The sequence below is a fragment of the Pomacea canaliculata genome, linkage group LG4 (genome assembly GCF_003073045.1).
Source record: "Pomacea canaliculata isolate SZHN2017 linkage group LG4, ASM307304v1, whole genome shotgun sequence".
In the NCBI taxonomy this organism is placed as follows: domain Eukaryota; kingdom Metazoa; phylum Mollusca; class Gastropoda; order Architaenioglossa; family Ampullariidae; genus Pomacea; species Pomacea canaliculata.
The window spans coordinates 28,966,402-28,986,416 of record NC_037593.1 but is presented as its reverse complement, the minus strand read 5'-3'; the positions used below and the strand labels follow the sequence as shown (position 1 = coordinate 28,986,416).

Below are 20,015 nucleotides of genomic sequence, written 5' to 3'. Positions count from 1 at the left end.
ATTTCTCTTAGTTTTCTCCCCATATCTTCTTTATTTTTATGAATATTTTTAAATGGGCAAAACAGTCCAGTACTTTAACACAGAAGAACACATTATCAGCTATTCCAAAGCTGTAATTTTTTTTTTCAGTGTTTTGTAACTTTTGTGGATGCCTAAAATTACCCGTTAACTTTGCAGTGGTTTGACCATGACACTCCAGAGTCACAACCTTTCCCCATGCAGTACAACGAGGTTCTGTCCCAGTTCCAACGGCTTATGCTTCTTCGCTGCTTCCGTGTGGACCGCATCTACAGGGCTGTCATGGAATATGTGACCAAGATAATGGGCGAGAAGTATGTCACGCCACCCATCATCAGCTTTGAGTCTGTGTTTGACCAGAGCACACCAGCCTCGCCAATTGTCTTCATTCTTAGTCCAGGATCTGACCCTGCCTCTGACCTTATGAAGCTGGCAGAGCGTATCGAGTTTGGAAGTAACAAACTCAAGTTCCTCTCAATGGGTCAGGGACAGGAGAAGGTACATACCCAGCATTAGAGAAGAGCAAAAGAGAGAAAAATAACAGATAAGTTTTCTAATATAAGCTATATGCCCGCATAATCAAGGCAGTCTACAAAAAAGGAATAAAAAGAGTGACCTTGCTTTTTCATTTTTTTTTTTGAAAGGTTGCACTCCAGCTACTCGAGACAGCCATTGCTCGTGGCCAATGGCTGATGCTACAGAACTGCCATCTGCTGGTACGCTGGCTTCGTGAGCTTGAGAAACAGCTTGAAAAGCTTGTCAAACCCCATCCAGATTTCCGACTCTGGCTTACAACAGAACCAACACCAAACTTTCCCATTGGCATTCTGCAGCGCTCCCTAAAGGTAAGGAGATAATCAAACTTTGTCTTGGCATGTTTTCAATGATACTTCACATGTTAATATGCCATTAGTTTTATTGACTGCACATAAGCTTAATTTTTCCTCCATCCATTGTGGATGGTGTATTCAGTGGCATTCTTTTATTTTTATTTTTTTATAGGTGGTGACTGAGCCTCCCAATGGGCTGAAGCTGAACCTTCGTAGCACCTACCACAAGATCCCCTCTACTGCACTGGCTGAGTGTGTCCATGAGGCTTTCCCGTCACTTGTCTTTGTTCTAGCATTTTTCCATGCTGTGGTACAAGAGCGCCGCAAGTATGGCAAGATCGGCTGGAATGTGTCATATGACTTCAATGAGTCTGACTTTCGCGTGTGCATGCAAATCCTCAACACCTACCTAACCAAGGCACAGGAGCAAGCTGACACTAAGATTCCATGGAACAGCCTCAAATACCTCATTGGAGAGGTAGCATTATGTACATTGCAGTTAAATATTACATCGTCTTTTCTGCTATAGTTGCGCATGATCAAAAGTATCATCTCTTTGTGTTGTTTGAGAAAATGCTGGAGTAGTGAGTCTGTAGCAGAAGATATAGTTACTTGTTCTGTGTGAAGGTGATGTATGGAGGTCGTGCAATAGATGATTTTGACCGCCGCATCTTGAGGACCTACATGAATGAGTACATGGGTGACTTCATCTTTGATACCTTCCAACCCTTCCACTTCTATTGTGATGAAACTGTTGACTACTGCATTCCTGTGGATGGCCCAAGAGACAATTATGTTGGTTAGTTATGCTTTAGTTTTGGGTAGAAGGCAAAACAAATATCAACATGGAACAGGGACCCATGAAGCGCACTAGCAGTGCTTATGTTGCAAAATTTATTATTATTTCTTTCTTTAAATTGCTTGCTATCTGTTGTTCTTCCTTTGCTATGGTTTTATGATTTTTATTCTTTAATTACGAATATTACATGAAGTTTTGGCAGAAAAGCAGAGAATTATTCTGATTTTGGCCTGCCATACTTTTACTCTCAGATTACATTGAAACATTACCCCTGGCCAATACCCCCGAGGTATTTGGCTTGCACCCAAATGCTGAAATTGGCTACTATACCCAAGCTGCCCGGGACATGTGGAGCCATCTGGTTGAGCTTCAGCCACAGACTGGAGAAAGTGGGGCTGGCATCAGCAGAGAGGAGTTTATCGACAAGGTAATGGATTTTTTTTTTAAGTTTAGGGTTAGTGATGTGTTTTCTAAAATTATACACTGGAAAAAAATTGATGAACGCCTTTCCATGAGTGTAGCTGGGATTGTGAGCAAATGAACAAAATAAGAGTAATTTCTTCTTGCTTTTTATTATTTAAGGCCATTCATTTAAAAACACCATTTTTAATTTAACATTTTTTAAATCCAGATTGCAACAGATGTGCTGAACAAGTTGCCAGCAGAATTTGAACTGGACAAGATTCGAAAGAAATATGGCCTTGATGTCTCCCCAACGACTGTTGTGTTACTGCAGGAGCTGGAGCGTTTTAACTCACTCATTGGCCGTATGCGAAAGTCTCTTGCAACTCTTAAACGAGTACGTAAAGTGCCTTCTAAGAACACGTAGAACTATTCTTTTGTCTCAGTGTTGAATCCCTCACTATCACAGGATGTAGGTTGTCTGATAATTGTAAACTGTAGATAAATATAATGTATATGTTCTATCACTGTAAGTAGGCAAAAAGCAGCATCTTTTGGATGACAATAAGAGGTATAAATATCAGTCTTGGATCTAGATAATGCAGGAGAAAAGTCAATAATTTTTCTAATTTTCTTTTAACTCGTCCTGATGTTCTGAATTGACAACTTCTCTAGGGTCTGAGCACTTACTACTAACCAGCAACTGGACTTGATATTATTTTGAAAATTTTCTCAAGAAGTGTTTACTGCTTTATGGAAGAACTGTTTTGTTCTGAAACAATTTTTTTTAACCATTGCATACCTATATTAAATTTACTTTTTTTTATATGAAATTGTGATTAAGCTTCTGTGAAAGAGAGGCTTCAGAATGATAATAAAATGTAGCAGTTTGTATTTTTACTGAATTAAGTTGACATTATTAGTTTAATAGTGATGCCTGCAGTATTACAATAAAGTGAAATGCTGATAATAGTGTGTGTGTATGTTGACCTGTGTGTGTGTGTGTACCTGTTTCTATGTTTCTTTGTGTCTCATTGTCCATGTCTTTGTATCTGTGTGTTTCTGCAGGCATTGGCAGGTGAGGTAGGCATGAGCAGTGAACTGGATGATGTAGCACGCTCCTTGTTCAATGGTGTCATCCCTGGCATATGGCGGCGACTGGCCCCAGACACACTTAAGTCCCTCGCAAACTGGATGATTCACTTTGAGAAACGATTCAGCCAGTACAACAGCTGGGTAAATATTAAGAACAAAACAAAGAATTTCAAATCTTTGAACAATGTTGTTTATATATATATATAAATCTATAAATATATAGATTGATGTTTGACGTTTGTGAAAAGAACTGAGGTGTGGAAGATTATTCTTTTAGTATGAGTTGTCTCTTTATTTGTTGTCCAAAGGTGAATGAAGGAGAACCACCAGTTATGTGGCTGTCAGGTCTTCACATTCCAGAATCCTACCTGACAGCTCTTGTACAAGCTACATGCCGTAAGAATGGTTGGCCTTTAGACAAGTCTACTCTGTACACCTCTGTGACACAATATGTTTTGCCAGAGGATGTAACAGAGAGAACTACGCAAGGTGATTTTAGAACTGTCTATGTTATAATTGGAGCCTTTAAAGACTCACACCAGTGGAAATTAAAAAGTAAATACTGGTATCCATAGCATATGTTGTCAAAGCTTCAGCAAAAAAGGAGAGCTAAAATGTTTGTTCTTCGTGAAGAAAAAATTCATTCAGAGTTTGGGAATTTAGATTTAGTAATGGAGTTAACTAAGTAATTTAAAATTTCACTTGGATGATTCTTTGGGTGAACACTTTGCAGCTAAAAGCGAAGGAATAAATAAAGACCAATACCTTGAACATCTATTGAACATGCGTACTATGTGAGGACATTACAGTTTACCATCATAATTATATGATTACTAATGGACCAGCTGCTTGTGAGTTGGTACCAGTCAAAGGATATATGTATGTGTGTATGTATGATTAATCAGTATGTATGCATATATATGGATGGATAATATAATTCTGACTTTACATTTCTTTACTATTTTGCTGTATTTCAGGCTGCTTTGTTCACGGGCTGTATCTGGAAGGAGCTGGCTGGGATGTGAAACAGACATGTCTGATTCGGCAGAAACCCAAACAGTTAATCCAGGAGTTGCCAGTTCTCAAAATCATCCCCATTGAGGCACATCGCCTCAAGCTACAGGTAACTGAGAGAAAGTCCTGGTCATGCTTGCTGTGTAAGAAAACTGCCTTAGACACTGGAATGATGCCAGCTAGTTAGCAGAGCTGGTTGAAAAAACCTATAGCTACATAGTATTCATCATGTTGTCATTATCATCATCTTTTGTACATAATTATGATTTTTGGGGTGGGGTAATGGTGAATTAATTTAAGATCAAGGAGATTATTTTCTAATTCTTGAACACTTAGAATCTAAATAGAAAAAGATGAATTCCTCTTTTTCCTTATTATTTAATTTTTCTGTTTTGTATTACTCAACAGAATACATTCCGCACACCAGTGTATGTAACATCGCAGCGACGCAATGCCATGGGTGTGGGTTTGGTGTTTGAGGCTGACCTGGCCACCACAGAACACATCAGTCACTGGGTTCTGCAGGGTGTCTGCCTCATCCTCAACACTGACTAAGTATAGGAGGGAAACATAAAATGAACATGGGTAACAGCTGCATGAAACTGTCTTTGGATGGATAGAGAAACAAATATTTGACTTCGAGATATGACACTATTTTATTTTGTTTCTGTTGTGCTCTACAATCTTTTAAAATGGTTCTTAAGGGATAAATCACCAAGACAGAAAACTGATGTGTTATGTATCTCAGAGATATCCACCTTCTCTTGTGAGAGTTGTCTTGTACAGTTGTGCCATCACTGTTCTTGAGGAATTGCTATGAATGTTCAAGCCACTGCGCAAACCTTGTTAACAAGGGTTGAACAATGTGGTAGTGTGTTGCTGGCAAACTGCATCCAGCAGATACAAAAATATGCAAGCAGACAAATACTGTAATAATTTCAAGTATTAGACTGGAAAATGAGGACCACTTAACATGTATAGACAATTATGTTTTAGCACATGGTGCAGATGTTTAGAAATTCACCTGTAGACTTTTGCTTGTTTGGCAGTATTTGATATTGATGTCTAGAACATTAGATGCAGCAAGTGTGCTACATGAAAAAGTTTATCACCTATTAAAATTAGGTAATGCAGCAACATTCACTATTTACATTCATAACATTCATTCATTTTTTTGTGTGCCAAACATAGCAATACTAATATTGCATTGTCTGTATTTAGCTATATTTATCTGTAAATATACTTCAGATGCTGTGTTTTTGTGAGTTAAAATATCACATTATTTACATAGTTTGCAAGAAATTTTAGAAATAAATAAATTATATTTATAACTTAATAACATTTGAATGTCTGAAACACTATCTCAGGATTGTGTGACATTTTTTTTTAGAACCAAGATGCATGTACTCATAGCAAGTAAGCTGATTAATAAATCATGTGGTATCATCAGTTTCACATAACACTGCTTACGCGGGAGCAGGCATATCTCTTTTTCTCTCTTTTTTATGTGTTTTGCCAGGTTTGTAAAGTGTTACTTCTGCCATGTTTTATGTATGAGATAATATTTTTGGAACTGCCCCTGTCGGATTAGTTTCCACTCTTCTCTATTGGTATGGTGTGTTTGCTGATCTTTTTATTTGTGTCTGGGCTGTAAGAATGCATAATGACGGCTACAGGATGAAGCAATGTAAAGTGATGCAATTTTAACGTGTGAGAAATGCTGTATGAAAAAAAAACCAGCTTAAAAGGCAAAAAAAAGTGTGTGCGTGTGTGTATGTGGGGGAGGGGGGGGGGTTGATGAGGGACGGAGAAATAAAATGGACCAAAATTTGAAATAAAACTATTTACAGATTCATTCTACTTTGTATTTTTTTAAATTGTGGAGATAAGAGTCGTATTTAATGTACATGTCTCCCATTGGTCTTGCATGCATACATTACATGCCATGTAAGTGTTGGAGGTCGAATAGCTTATTGTGGATCGAGGACAAAGAAAGAGAATAGGAAGACAAATACGTACGTGCTTAATTGGATGAGGAGAAGAATTCTATCGCGCTTTCCTCACCATTAAGACGACACCCCCCCCCCCCAAAAAAAAAGATATTTGCATAATTCTGGAACAGAGACTGAGTCATCCCCAAATTGAAAAGAAAGTCCATGGAGCAACGAGCAGACGGCGATATATAGACGTAGCAACTTTACAAGAATCTAATACTTAATTTTGGAGTAAGTATTAATATTAAAGGTAAAAGACTCAGAAAGGACGAAGGTTTAATGAAAAAAGTCCTCTAAACTAACAAGAAAGATTTTTTAATCTGTCCTGAGATCAACCGCTCCCCCAATGAAAAATGACGTCATTTTGAGTTTTTTAGCGGTTAGTCGACCCTTCGTGTACACGGTGTGCGAACTCGCGACAGTTTCGCCGTCACTGTGAGTTGACGATTGCTTCAGACATTGTAACGCTCAATCGAGAAATGGAGAACACATTTTATGAATCTAGTGACACTAGAGTGAACTGGATCCAAGATCGGATCTGTCACGCTTTTGACTTGGACGACCCCGCTGTTTTACATGAGTTTCTAACCCGCGACGATGGGTCAGAAGAAAGGAGGCTGAAAACATTCCTGGATGAAACATCAGACGAAAATATTCTTCTTGCAATTTTTTACAGAATCGACAGAGAAGAAGAGGAAGAAATTGAAGTGGAGTACGGTAAGTTTGTTGCACACACTACACAGATCGAGAAGCAAGCGACATATTTTTCTCACTCACTCCACAATTTCGCCATTACTATTTTTATTTAGGTTCAAAGGACGTTCGAGGAGATCTATCACCTGTGCAAAAGTCAGTGTGAAAAGTTGCTATGGGATAATATGTATGTCCGATCCAGCTTTCAGCATCTGTGTCTATGTGGCTGCGTGCAGGAGAAACTGAATGTTGTTTCAGCCATACGAGTTCGGGGCATGTGTTAATGAATTGGGTTTGCATGAGGATCTGGTTTTGGTGATTTGTTTGAACGAATGTGCGATGGCGGTGTTAAATGGTTGTTGATAGGGTGTATGCATGCAGTTTTTGTTGATTATTATAATTATGATATATGATTTTATCGTTTATCGCTGTTGAACAGCCACATTATAAACGATTCTTTCTTCTCTTTATTATTAGAGAGAAATACACCAACCACATTATGAATGAGATTATAGTAGATAACAAGCGAAATATTCTGAATAATAAATATTGGAAATGTGCTGAGTTTTCAAGGAAAAAAAAGGTAAGCAACACTCTAAAGAAAATAAACTTACTTTTTGGATTTCTTCTTTTCATGCCAGTTGTCGAAAGCGAAGACGAGGAGGAAGATGAGGAGGAGGAAGAAGGAGAAGAAGAAGGAGAGGAAGAAGAGGGGGAAGATAACGAATCAGACGGAACTCCCAGGGTCAAGATTGTGAAAGTAAACTTCTTTATTCGAAATTGTTATGATGACACAGTTTCACGTCATTGTCTGTCAACAACATGCATCTATGCCCGCTACCTGCTACCTGTTGTCCTAGTCTACGCTGTTTCATTGGAGTGAAAGTGGGTTTAACGCGCTCTATTGATTAAGACAACAATTGATGAAAATACTTCATAAACACACGTTTGATTATGCCTACGTAGCTCTAATATTTGAGCCCACAACCGGGTAGAAGAAAATAGGGAGGATAAATCCTCCCCACTTTCTTCGTTTGTTTCCTGCTTTCCTCCACTGCCTCTTTTTGTATTTTTCTTTCCTCCTTCTTTCACGTCTTAATTTACTGGCATTCCTTTCTTTCTCGAAATAATATTTAACATGCATGCATGCGTCCAACCGTCCATTTCTTATACACCCACATGTCGACTGTATCCCCCAAGAGACGACGAAAACACATGCTTATATTTACTTTCAGAAACTTATCACCCATATGGTAATGAAAACATATATTTACATGTACTTCGACTACCCCGAGGAGAGGTTAGTGGAGCGCAGCTTCTTCATCATTCGAAACTCGGGCGGCGAGTTGCCCCTGCCGGCCACGAAGAAAGAGGCTGACATGATTTTGCCATCGTATTTTGAGTTTGGCGACTCTGACAAATTTATCCTTCTCCAAATGCAGCAAATGCTAGATAAGGTACGCATATAAAAGCTAGCCTTCTCGTCAGTCGTTAACGTTTACGAGGCTATAAATTAAGTATGCTAAGAAAAAAGAGGGTGTGAGCAGTTCACCCTACTGTCGCGCACCTATGCCATGTAGAAGAATGTCTACTTGGCCACCAAGTCGCCTAGCACTCTGGAAGTAGACAGTGTACAGGTGTAGTGAGACAAGAATTCCAACCAAGAATCTCGTTTCAAGCGAGGTATGCGTCTTGTTGTAAGGACAGAACCGAACTCTCAGCGAGAGCCAATGGTCTGAGCATACTACAAAATTAAATTTAACAGTTGAGAAACACATGAAACTTTTAGGTTCAAATTGTTACAGCTTTGCAAAGAGATGTGGATAGTGCACTATTTTCTTTTGATATCACTGCGCGAGTGGGTGTTTAATCGTCTGCTAAAGAGTAACTACAAGTAACTAATTTAAATAAAAATAACATGAAAAAGCTAAACACATACAACTAAAATTTTATTTTTGGTTATGATAAAAAAAAAAAAAAAAATACCACGAAAATGTCTGCTAAATCATTCAGCAACACTAGAAAACCCAGCGTCTGCATACCTCGCTTGGAACGAGATTCTTGGCTGGAATTCTTATCTCGCCACAGGGACAGGGGAAAGGGTAAGACAGTTAATCGGAATGTGTTCTACTCAAAACCAGACGACTATTCCCTGTTGCAGGTGTACAGACCATTACTTGCTTACTATCAAATGAAGAGTAAAGAAATGGCAACAGCAATCGAACCAGACAAAAAGATTCATCAGATACTGCAACAACTAGAATCAAAACCCGGGAGGAAAAAAAAGTCTAAAAAAAGGGTCAGTTTCGAGAAGTTTCCTTATTCTGCTTTTCAGCAAACTGTACGTCTTCCACATTGTAACGGACTGAATGTAGGCCCTGCCGCGCAATGGATAGCTAGCTAGCATACACTTATCTAGCGTTTGCCCACACACCTAATTACAATACATGCAATAAAGATCTCAATAAAGATACTTCAGTACCAATTAAAAGAATATAATTAAACAAAAGAGTAAAGATATACAAAAGAATAGTTTACAAGTATTGACATAATCTTAAAAACTTATCTCCCTGGTATTTCGTCTTGTTAGTGTTCTCACAATAATAATTCCACTGTTCACTGTTCACACGCTGGAGTTCACAATTCACAGTTTCCATGTTCAGCAGTCCCTGCTTCGTATACAACAGTGGTCCACGTCTAATCACGCTGGCTTAAACTTCCAGTTCATTATCAGTTCTCTTAACATTGACTATAGGTTCTCCAAGTCCCACGGACACTTTAACGTCTTCTACAAGGTGGACCGTCCGTCGGCCGCTCACCAGCTCGCCACACGGAGAAGTGAAGTTTCTTTCTTTGTACCCGACTGTCTTGTTTGTTCCTTCCGGTGGGTGTATTCTTTCCTGTGGGCGTATCTCTGGTCACCTTCTTCCTTGAACATGTAAAGCATGGTCTAAAGCAGCGGTTCTCAACCTGTGGGGCGCGCCCCCGCTGGGGGGGGGGGCGCGATGTGCTTACAAGGGGGGCGCGAAGGTGGTCATTTTTTAAAAGTTTCTTATACCGGTATTAGTGAAATTAGCTTACATTGCTGGCTAAGGGGGACGCGCGGACGTACCTTTGTTCGTCAGGGGGGCATCACAAGTAAAAGGTTGAGAACCGCTGGTCTAAAGCCATTACTAAAAGGGGGGCGTTGGTCGCCTTGGGCGATACCCGGCTACAGCTGTCCATCAGGGGCAGGACTGTTACACAGTTGTCTCCCCTGGCCGCACGTCAATCGCAGCCGCTTACGTAGATGCTTTTGCTAGCCTCGACTGGCCACCGGTGCTGAATGGGGCAGTTATACGGTTGGCACGTCAATCGGGGAAATGTGTTGCCAGCTTGCCCAGTTCACGATGTATTGTCTCTATTCTAATTACTCTAATCAAAACTTTACGCTACCATTAATAAAAGTAGATAAAAAGGTAAAGGTAAAGGTCGTCCCATAACCTTTAAAGGTCGTTTTGGGGAGTGAGGTGTTAGAGACCCCACTTTTCTCGGGGCCAGCTTTTTACATGAGGGTGGTGCCCATCTCCTCTCCCTCGCTGCCTTACCTTCCCCGACCCTCTATGGAGTCAGGTACCCATTCCCTTCAGCTGGGTCGACTGGGGAAAGTTTGCTGCGCTTATCGGGAATTGAACCAGCGCGCTCTCGGTTCGGACGCCAGCGCTCTAACCACTCGGCCGTCCGCTTCCCCGAAAGTAGATAATAAGTAGAAAATACCTTTTCTACACACATCTTCTCCTCTTAGCCCCTATCAAACGTAGGTTTATCGCAAAATTGCTACTTGCTTCGCATCTTCTGAAGATTTTGACCATAACATGTCTGAGATGGGTCATAGAAGAGCTTGGTGGAACTGGTAAACTGGTAATCGAGGCTACAGTTTCTCTCCATCAAATGAGAAGGAATCCAGTTTCACCCTTTATGACAAATCGCTAAGTGAGACGCTATAAAGGAAATGTATTCACTAACATAAAGTTCGATTTGTTTCTCTAGGGGAAAGAAGGAAGGAGATGCGGAAAGGAAATAAATAAGGTCATGGTCAAAGTAGTTTCGGACTTTTCACCAAATCAAACAATGTAAAAAAAAGTTACGAGGTAGCATAGTGTAGTAATTAGTGGATGCAGGGCTGGGGAGGAAGAGAGGAAAGACGGCGAGGGAGAAGGGAGGAAAGTCGACCAAAGAAGCTGACCCCAATGAAAGCGTCTCGTTCCCTAAAAAGGATACGAGATCATTTTAACCTTTTGCCTTTGGGTATGACATTATCTAACACGAATGGCGATGTATTTTTGTAGTAATTGTGACCAAGTAGAAAAATCATAATTATTAATTATCATAATTCATTTTCGCTGTCGTGACGAATGCATTGGCATATTACCTTTTTCACCTTCCACTTCACTCAAGTCCAAATAAGTTAATTTACTATTTGGTAAGACTCAATGCGGCATCCATTTAAAATCAGTCTTAGTTGCTGAAGTTCAAAATTACGCAGGATTCAAACTTAAAAAATACTGTAAGAGCACTTGAAAATTCATAGCGAAATGTGGGCGATTGCCCCAAGACTGACCTAAGCTTAAGAAGTCTTTATAATTTTGGCAGAGTCCTTGTCTAAGAGTTTTTGTATCTTTTGGTCGATTTGTACGCTATATATATAGTGCGCGTCTCCTTGTTAAATGTATAGATTTCAATTTGATGAATCGAGAGAATTGAGACATTAATGCATTTAGTGCAAACTGAAGACTGTTCATTTTAACTTGCTTGTGTTCCCTTTTCTCATGTACAACCAGGAAAGCGAAACGGAACCGCGAGCGAAGGTCATGCTCCGCGACGAGTTTCTCATGAACTTAATCAAGTTCTCATCCGCTGTCGCCCTCACCCTCCGTCAGATGGAGGGTGAGATCTTGATAACATTTCCGGATATAGAGATTCCTGAGGACAAAAAGGAAATCATGGCCAACACAGAGCTTGTGGAACTCATCCACAAATATTGCGAAGCCTGGACATATACCCTCCAGGTGGTCTTTACTTCACTTTTATTGAAGAAAAAAAATATATAAATCTGTTTAGGACTGATAGAAACTGAAGAAGTCAGTTGGTTTGTATGAGACTTAAGAGGTAAATCATTAAATTTATTTCTGTTGTACTAAAAAGGTGAGTATAAATGCTGGGCATAGTTTCTTCGTAAGCTGAAGGGACAAAGGTAGCGCGAAGAGTGCAGAATTCATGCAAAATAAACATTACGTTTGATTGATCATTTTATTTGAGCATTGTGGAAAAAAAACCGCTTAAAATTGTTTCATAAATAGCAGGCATTGCAGTACGTATTCGAAACAATAGCAAAATATTATAGACGCCTGAAGATTTTTTTTTTTAATAAAACTGCGTATCTATGAGTGTATTTGTTTTTCGAATGCTGCTGTCATGCAGACGACCTGAAAATATGGATGATGTTGTTGACAATGTCACCAGGAGGTATTTGAGAAGCATGCCAAGCTGCAGCCCCGCGGCAAAGGGCCGCTAGCAGCAGTGGAGTTTTGGCGTGAGTGGAATGCCGTGTTCAGCGGGTTGATCCAGGGGCTGTCCACGCCGCTAGCGCAACGCATGCTGGACGTGCACCGCTTGAAGGAGAACATCTTTGACTACATCTTAATGGAGCTGAAGCGCCTGTACACTCAGGCCAAGGACAACGTGCGCTTCCTCGCCACTGTGGAGAGACATTTCAAGAACATCACGCACGGCCTCTCCTTCCAGGTCAGCCACGTCACCCATGTCCACATCTCCCAACAATTTTATTCGTTAACCCTTTGAAGGATATGGAAAAACTGACATAATACACATAAAGCAGTTCATCCCGTCAAGTTCCTCATAGAGAGCTTGAATTGCTGTGCCAGGAAGTAAATATGATATGATGACCATTATTGCTGATAATATTGGTACAACATAAACATAGCGTAAACGATTGACATTGTCGAAATTATTATAGATAATTTTATAAATTGGATAAGTTTTGTTAATACACGATTATTTTATGAAGCAGAAAAGACTGTTAAATGTAAAGGCAGGGCTTCTGCTAAGGCTAAATTCTTCGGGGTCCCAGGGACCCCTTCTTCAGATTACTAAGGGGTCCCTGTCTAACTCTAAGGGGTCCCTTTACAAAGTTGAAAAAAAAACCCCAACAAATCAACAACTTTGTTCAACTGCCTTTCATGTACACAAAGCACTGTAATGTCTTGTCAGAAACGGCGAGATTTCTGTGCCGTGAAGAGTTTGCAAGCTTCTGTGATGAGCTTATGCTCACTGTACTTGGGGTGCTCCCTTTCTTTCCGTTACTGAGATGATTTTAACCACGCTGTCCATGAGGGAACTCTTCCCGGTAAGGGGAAAAAACTCAGTGCAAGGGAAGTAACTCTCACCTTGTAGCAGACGACAATAATAGATTGGATGTCAGACACTACACTTACCCAATTTTGTATCTGTTCTTCGCCCAAATTTGAAGGGTCCCCTGGGACCCCATTGACGAAAATTGAAGGGGTCCTCCGAACTTTTAATGCGTACTGTACGCAATTTTTTGCGTAAGCAGAAGCCCTGGTAAAGGTATAAGAATATTTAAAATAAAGTTTAGGAATAAATCCTCTTTAAGTCGTGAAGTATTTCACATGGCGAAATTCATCTCCAACATCACAAGCCTTACATTTATATAGCACAGTGACGTTGTGATCATGGTATATTGCAAAACCGCTAAAATGTGTAAACACAAGTGTTAAAAGATAGTATAATTATATAGTGTTCACCAAGAGAAAGAGGCTTTCTACATTCTGTAATTCAATATACATTGCTTGCTTTGTGAATTCGTGGGTGCGCGCATTCTTGATGCGTACGTGTAGCTGGTTCGCGAGACTCTGCCCAGCATGATGCAGGCGTTCCGCTTGATGTGGACCATCTCACGTTACTTCAACACGGACGAGCACATGGTGCCTCTCATGGAACGCGTCGCCTGGGAGTTGGCCGAGCGAGTCAACCGCGTTGTCGACGTGCGCGAACTCTTCAAGTGAGGCGCGCGTATGCGTGATGCCCTCGAGGCTTACTAGGTTTTATGAAATACTCCCCACTTTCTTCGCTTTCTGGTTTTGCTCTCATTGTCGGTCTCTCTCAACACGTAGCTAGGAGTACCAAGCAAGTCCAGCTTGTAGGAAGAGGGGTGTAGTTATGATTGGAGTGAAAAAAAGTCGTAAAATCCAAAGGTCGTTCTCCAAGCTTTCTGTCCTTAGGGAGTGAGGTTTAGATATCGCACTTTTCTCAATGGGTGGAGCGATTATCTGCCCTGCCTGTTCCTTTTACATTTTTTTTTTACAAAAACTATATTATATCAGTCGGCACACATCGGATTGTTGTGGCTTAAATTTGATCTGTGATGATTACCCTTTACCACACAGCGAAATAGTCTTTGCTACTGGCGTGGCAATAAACAGAAACTCAACCTCAATCAACTGATGTAGAAGCTGTTCATCTGTCGCAGGCTGGAGATTAGTGAAGTCAAAAAGAAAACACACGATGCTTGCGACCTCTTGAAAGCATGGAAACGGTCCTACCTGACCATCCGTGCTAAGATAGAGAACGCGGGTCGCGACCAGCGCTGGGAGTTCGACAGGGTCCGTTTGTTCCAGAGAACTGACTACATGGCATCCATTTGCCAGGATCTGTACGACGTGGCGAAGGTCAGAAAGACAGACGATATAATGACAAAAGTGTTGGTTTTTTTAAAAGGAGAGGGGTCACCAAATCTGTGTACTTTTTTCTTCCTGCCCTCGCCTTTAAAAAGAAAGTATCTGCCAAACTTTTTGCCGCTGCTAAAATATCTGCTAAACTTTGAGCATTCTGTTACTGCTAAAATCAAAAGAGAGAAGTGAAACAGAAGAGAGAAAGAATTAAACTACAGTGGTACCTCGACATACGAGTGCCCTGACATACGAGTATTTTGAGATACGAGCCGCCGAACGAGCGATATTTTGCTTCGAGATAAGAGCAAGATTTGAGATACGAGGAATCGCACACTACACCGCTGCACACGACCCCAACATGTGGGCGGATGTTGGGGTCGTGTGCAGCGTCTAAACAGTTTCTCCCACCTCAGACTAGACTCAGTCTGTGTGCTTGTTTCCCTCGTGTTCGAAGCATTTTTGATAAGTTGGGTTCGCGTTTTTTTGCTTTTTGTACATTTACAAAACATTATCCCATTTATTTTTGTAACCATGGGTCCGAAGAAGAAGATGATGTCTATTGAATTAAAGCGCGAAATCGTAGAAAAACATGAGTAAGGTGTGCAAGTAATTGACTTGGCGAGGATGTACGGGTGTAGCACATCAATGATATGTTCTGAGCTTAAACAGGAGTTGATAAAGGTTACAACGCCAGCTAGGGGCGTTACAATAATTTCTAAGCTCCGGACTTCTCTCCATGAAACGATGGAGAAACTATTGACTGTGTAGGTGACAGAGAAGCAGCTTCAAGGAGGAACCTTAACACAAAGCATCATGTGTGAGAAGGCACGAGCGATTTACGGTGATTTGCTGAAGCAGATCCCACACACTTCCACAAACGAAGAATTTAATATGTTTTTATAGAATGTGTATTTGTTATTCATAAATAAATGTTTCTTCTTGTAAATACACTTTTACTTATTCAAAAACACTTAACAAAAGCAACTGAGGTGGTGTTTTGGGAGCTGGAACGGATTAATGGCATTTCAATGAATTTCAATGGGGAAAATTGCTTTGAGATACGAGCAATTTGACATACGAGCAAGGTTACGGAACGAATTAAACTCGTATGTCGAGGTACCACTGTATTAAATTGTCAAATACCCTAAACATAGAAGCGTGTGACACTTGAACAGAACCATATTTCTTTACAAACATAAACAGTATCAAACGAGAAGTCCTTCGCATCTTTTGTGCTCGTCTTTGTTCTCTGCAAAAATAGTTGTGGGTCCTGGTGGATGTATGTCACGGCAGAGCAGTCATCCCTGTACATGTAAACAGATGCTACAAAGAGAGTTAAATGGTTTTACCGAGTCGCGATAGCTGTCTTATGATTAGACATGCATGGGCAGGTGCTGGAAGAATTCTACAGTATCTTTGGACCCGAGCTGAAGTCGGTGACGGGAGACGAGGAAAGCATCAACGACGTCTTGCTGCGGGTCGATTTCCTTGTGGAACCCATCGAACAGGTGGGTGGCCATTGTCTGCAAGTCCCTCTCATTCTTCTTGTTTCTATAATCAATTTTTGTTTTATCCTTTGACAGAACGCTCAGACAATGTCTGGAAAATTTGGACTGGTTGCAACAATAGATAACCGATTGAATTCTCCTCTTTCCCCAAAATTTCAAAATTAAATTATCGTTGTTTTAGAGACCTCCCAGTTTAAAGAAAAAAGAAGTGATTTCATCAGATGTTTAAATGATTTGAATAGACCAGGGATGCCCAACCTAAGGCCCGCGGGCCATATCCGGCCCACGACGCGGTGCCATCCGGCAAGCGAAATTTCTGCCCACAGTGCGGGAAATCGGCATGTTAGTAATAAAAAAGACCTACAAAACGAAAAGAAGGGAAGAAGAAGTATTTATCCCTACGTAGGGGCGTCTCTCAATCTTTTTTTTCGATGGACGAACATTTGGATTCAGTGCTCCGACTTGGTGTTTCTACGATGCAGCCGGACATTCAGAAGTTGGTTTCGGGTAAACAACTTCAAATATCCCACTAATTACCACATAATTAATGGTAAGTACACCTTGTTTCTAATAAAAATGGTATCTGCTCTATTTTTTTTTCTTTTTTTGTATTTTTGCGGTGAAGCGGCCCGTGACACGCATGTCGGAAATGTGTATGGCCCGCAGGCCGAAAAAGGTTGGCCATCACTGGAATAGACTATCTCCTGAATTTACAATAATAATAACAACAACAACAAAATACCGACATAGGAGTGCAAATATATTAACAACCAGCAGAGCAAGTACATTTATGCATAATTGCTATATAAAAAGAATTTTACATTGACTAGTAACAGGCTACACTGTTCATCTCAATCCATTATGACAGTCTGCTAAAACCATTATGAAATAACAGACTGAAATGTCAGTCTGAGGTAAACTTTTGAAAACCTGTAAAGCAATCACGTATTCATATTCATTATGTATCTGCTTTAAATATGTTGCTTTTTATTGCATGTTGTAAACAAACCCACATAAAATTATCTTCTGCCATAACCTCCAGTGAAATGAACAAATATTAAACATATCACGTTGAATCACAGACCTGTTTTCCAATTCAAATTTTACATTTTGAAATATAACGATTCATAACTATGGTTGAGTCAAGGACAGACCACATATACACTCTATAGCGTTTGCACAACAGCCTCATAACGCATTTCTCAAAAGGTATACAATGGGCTGCGATCCTCCTGTATTGTTGTTGTCAGGCGAGGTTCAGTCCCTTCAATATGGCGGAGAAGGACTCCTGGACCCGGATAATGGAAAACTTATACAATGAGGTCCGGTTAATCGAGAACGAGGCAAAAGCTTTCATCGACAAGTCCTTCCAAAACCTGCGATCTGCAGAGGGCGCCTTTGAACTGCTGCTAAACTTCAAAGACATCCAGTCGCGAAAGGTCATCAGAGACCTGCTGATGCAGAAGTTCAGTGATATCCTGCTGCAGTACTGCAAAGAGGTATAGGGTCAAGGACGAGATTATACTTTCAACTTGTGAATCCGTGACTTAATCTGACGATCATCACTGGTTTTGGAGGATTGCTGATCGGCGTGGATTACAGGATCACACTAATTGGCGAGATATATCGTCCGTTGCGTCTATCCAGCTGTTCTCGCGACTATTACGGATAGCCACTCGTTAGTTGGTACTAGTGAAAGTATGTTTTTGTGTATTGGCAATAAAGGTGGGACTGCTTTGGAGGAAACCATGTTTGGTACGTCATGAAAATACTTAGGCACTCTAAAGAACAAAAACCTAATTAGCGATGAAAAGAAAACCAGTTTTCCTTTTAATTCATAACGAAGCTCAGGCAGCCTGATGAACTAGGTTAATTTAAACTTAGTAATATCGTCAGATTAAGACACGGACTTTAATGATCGTCAGTTCAAACGCAGATCAGTCGGCGATGCCACATTCGTCGCTACAAAGTGATGACAGCCAACGCTGGCTGCAAAATCACTCGTCACACTGCGAAAATGGGTACCTGATTTACTATGTAATTGAAGCTGTTCTCACCCTTCCACAGACTTTATCTTGGAGACAGCAAACCAGTCGCAGTTCAATGCCCCTAAGGTCACTAGGCTATAGGACACTTTTTCTTTCTTCGTTGTTGTGAGTAATGGTAATGAACAAAGGTGTGGCTAACAGGTAAGGTAATGCTTGTCCCGAAACCTTTTTTTTCTTACATGTGTAGATGAGGAGTGAGGTGATAGGAGCCACATTTCTTCGGGATCAATTTATCTCCTTTTGCTTCTTTACCTTTGCCCATCCCTTTTTAGGGTTAGCTACCAAACAGCTTCGGCAACAGGGGTAAGCACGGGTATCCAACCAGCATACCCTCGGGTTTGTAATCTAGTGCTCTAGCCGTTTCTTACATGGCTAACAGGCTGCAAGTATTTAAGAGCGATATTTCATTCATTTACCGTTTAGCCCGATTGCAAATTAACTGAAGAATATTTTCTTGCAGCTGGACACTATAGATACGATGTTTCAAGAAGAAAAGTCGTCACCTCCCGTGTATAAAAACAAGACTCCTTTAGCAGGGAGGATAGAATGGTGCAGAGCTCTCTTTCACCGCATCAAGCACACAGTCATCAGATTAAACAGTCTCGAAGCCATGATGATCACCGACCTGGGCAAGGAGGTCAGGGTGAACGTAACTATCACCCGTATCTCTGTCACATTTGTTTTAAATCTCTGGCACTTTTTGTCTCACCATACATCTCTGTTTTTGAGTCTGCCTATGTGCCTGTCTCCCTCCCTCTGTCTCTAGTTTTCTCTATATGTGTGTGCGATACCGTCACGTATAATACAATAACCTGTCTGTATGGACGATCAATCTGTCTTTATCGATCTCAGCATCTGTTTCTGCCTTTCATGTCTCTAGTTTGTCTTTTGTCTTCCTGTCTCTGTGTCTTTGTAAACGAATATTTTTAATGTGGGAAGGAGAGAGGTTGAAAGCAGATAATTACGCGTTGCCAGGTCGTGGGTAATGATTAGTGAAGGAGAATTTTACTATTTGAATTCTAACTCTTTACTTTGTGTGCGCTAGTGGTATCGTTCTTTCGTTCTTTGCGTTGCGTTCAGTGTTTGATCTCCAAACCTGACGTAGTCGACCTTGAATTCCACTAGAGGCCCCGACCTTGTCGGACTATGTCTTCTGACCCTGAGATCCAATTCAGCTCTCCTGGTTAGTGTAGTTGTCGTGATCAATATATGTGCAATAAATGGGAAGGAAAGAGGATAGTTTCACCAGCACTGTAGGCCTTTTTACTAACAGGCGCTCCTCCTCCATTTGGAAACTCTACACAAGCGAGAAATGTCACAAAACACCTTTATTTTGCCGACAGACACGTAAAAAGTACCTGGAGATCGGCAGAAGGATGAAGGAGTTTGAAGATGCAACATATCTCACCTGGCGAGAGCAGGCAAACAGACTTCCGGTGCTGCTTAAACGGACCCTCTTGTCTTCTTCAAAAGTAATGAAACAGCTTGACACTAGCACCTGGCAGATATTGGACTTCGATAAATATGAAAATATTACCAGTAAGCCTGTTTTTTAATTGTAGGTAACGGTATTACCTTATCTAATAGCGTACACAGTGTCCGCGCGCGTAACCCACATGCATCACAGATGTGTTACTTATACGCATCATCTGAATGAACTACGTCTTAACTGAATGTGTTACCTGTGTATATTATACGTGTCAGCTGTATACGAAGTTAAACTTTAGAAGACTTGTATAGCTCCCTGATCCTATGAAATAGGTCTAAGCACTGGTGAGTGAAAGTCATTTTAGAGAGGACAATCCTAAGTTGGCGCTTGAAATCAATCAGGCAGCCTAAGAAGGTCAGGAGTTATGCGCTGTA

The 20,015-nt window shown here is 40.7% G+C and overlaps 2 protein-coding genes across 5 annotated transcripts in view; both read left to right on the top strand.

The window, feature by feature from the left end:
- LOC112562777 (dynein heavy chain 10, axonemal-like) overlaps positions 1–6,012 on the top strand; it is a 51,945-nt gene extending 45,933 nt beyond the window's left edge. Inside the window, 10 exon segments of the mRNA XM_025236254.1 lie at positions 178–516; positions 663–863; positions 1,021–1,326; positions 1,476–1,647; positions 1,899–2,074; positions 2,279–2,446; positions 3,118–3,285; positions 3,453–3,633; positions 4,122–4,267; positions 4,567–6,012. Of these exon segments, the coding sequence (XP_025092039.1) occupies positions 178–516; positions 663–863; positions 1,021–1,326; positions 1,476–1,647; positions 1,899–2,074; positions 2,279–2,446; positions 3,118–3,285; positions 3,453–3,633; positions 4,122–4,267; positions 4,567–4,713 (2,004 nt within the window). The 3' untranslated portion in view covers positions 4,714–6,012.
- Positions 6,013–6,509: 497 nt separating this feature from the next.
- Positions 6,510–20,015, top strand: part of LOC112562778 (dynein heavy chain 10, axonemal-like) — a 61,556-nt gene continuing 48,050 nt past the window's right edge. For 3 of the 4 annotated variants that reach the window (XM_025236255.1, XM_025236258.1, XM_025236257.1), the window contains exons 1-12: positions 6,510–6,869; positions 7,487–7,605; positions 8,081–8,302; positions 9,007–9,144; positions 11,666–11,893; positions 12,348–12,629; positions 13,763–13,926; positions 14,395–14,593; positions 15,988–16,104; positions 17,355–17,603; positions 18,613–18,789; positions 19,496–19,691. In XM_025236255.1, coding sequence (XP_025092040.1) covers positions 6,632–6,869; positions 7,487–7,605; positions 8,081–8,302; positions 9,007–9,144; positions 11,666–11,893; positions 12,348–12,629; positions 13,763–13,926; positions 14,395–14,593; positions 15,988–16,104; positions 17,355–17,603; positions 18,613–18,789; positions 19,496–19,691 — 2,329 coding nt within the window. In that variant the 5' untranslated portion in view covers positions 6,510–6,631. Of the gene's footprint in view, positions 6,870–7,486; positions 7,606–8,080; positions 8,303–9,006; positions 9,145–10,995; positions 11,133–11,665; positions 11,894–12,347; positions 12,630–13,762; positions 13,927–14,394; positions 14,594–15,987; positions 16,105–17,354; positions 17,604–18,612; positions 18,790–19,495; positions 19,692–20,015 lie in introns of those variants that run through there. The other variant, XM_025236259.1, reaches the window with a different exon arrangement.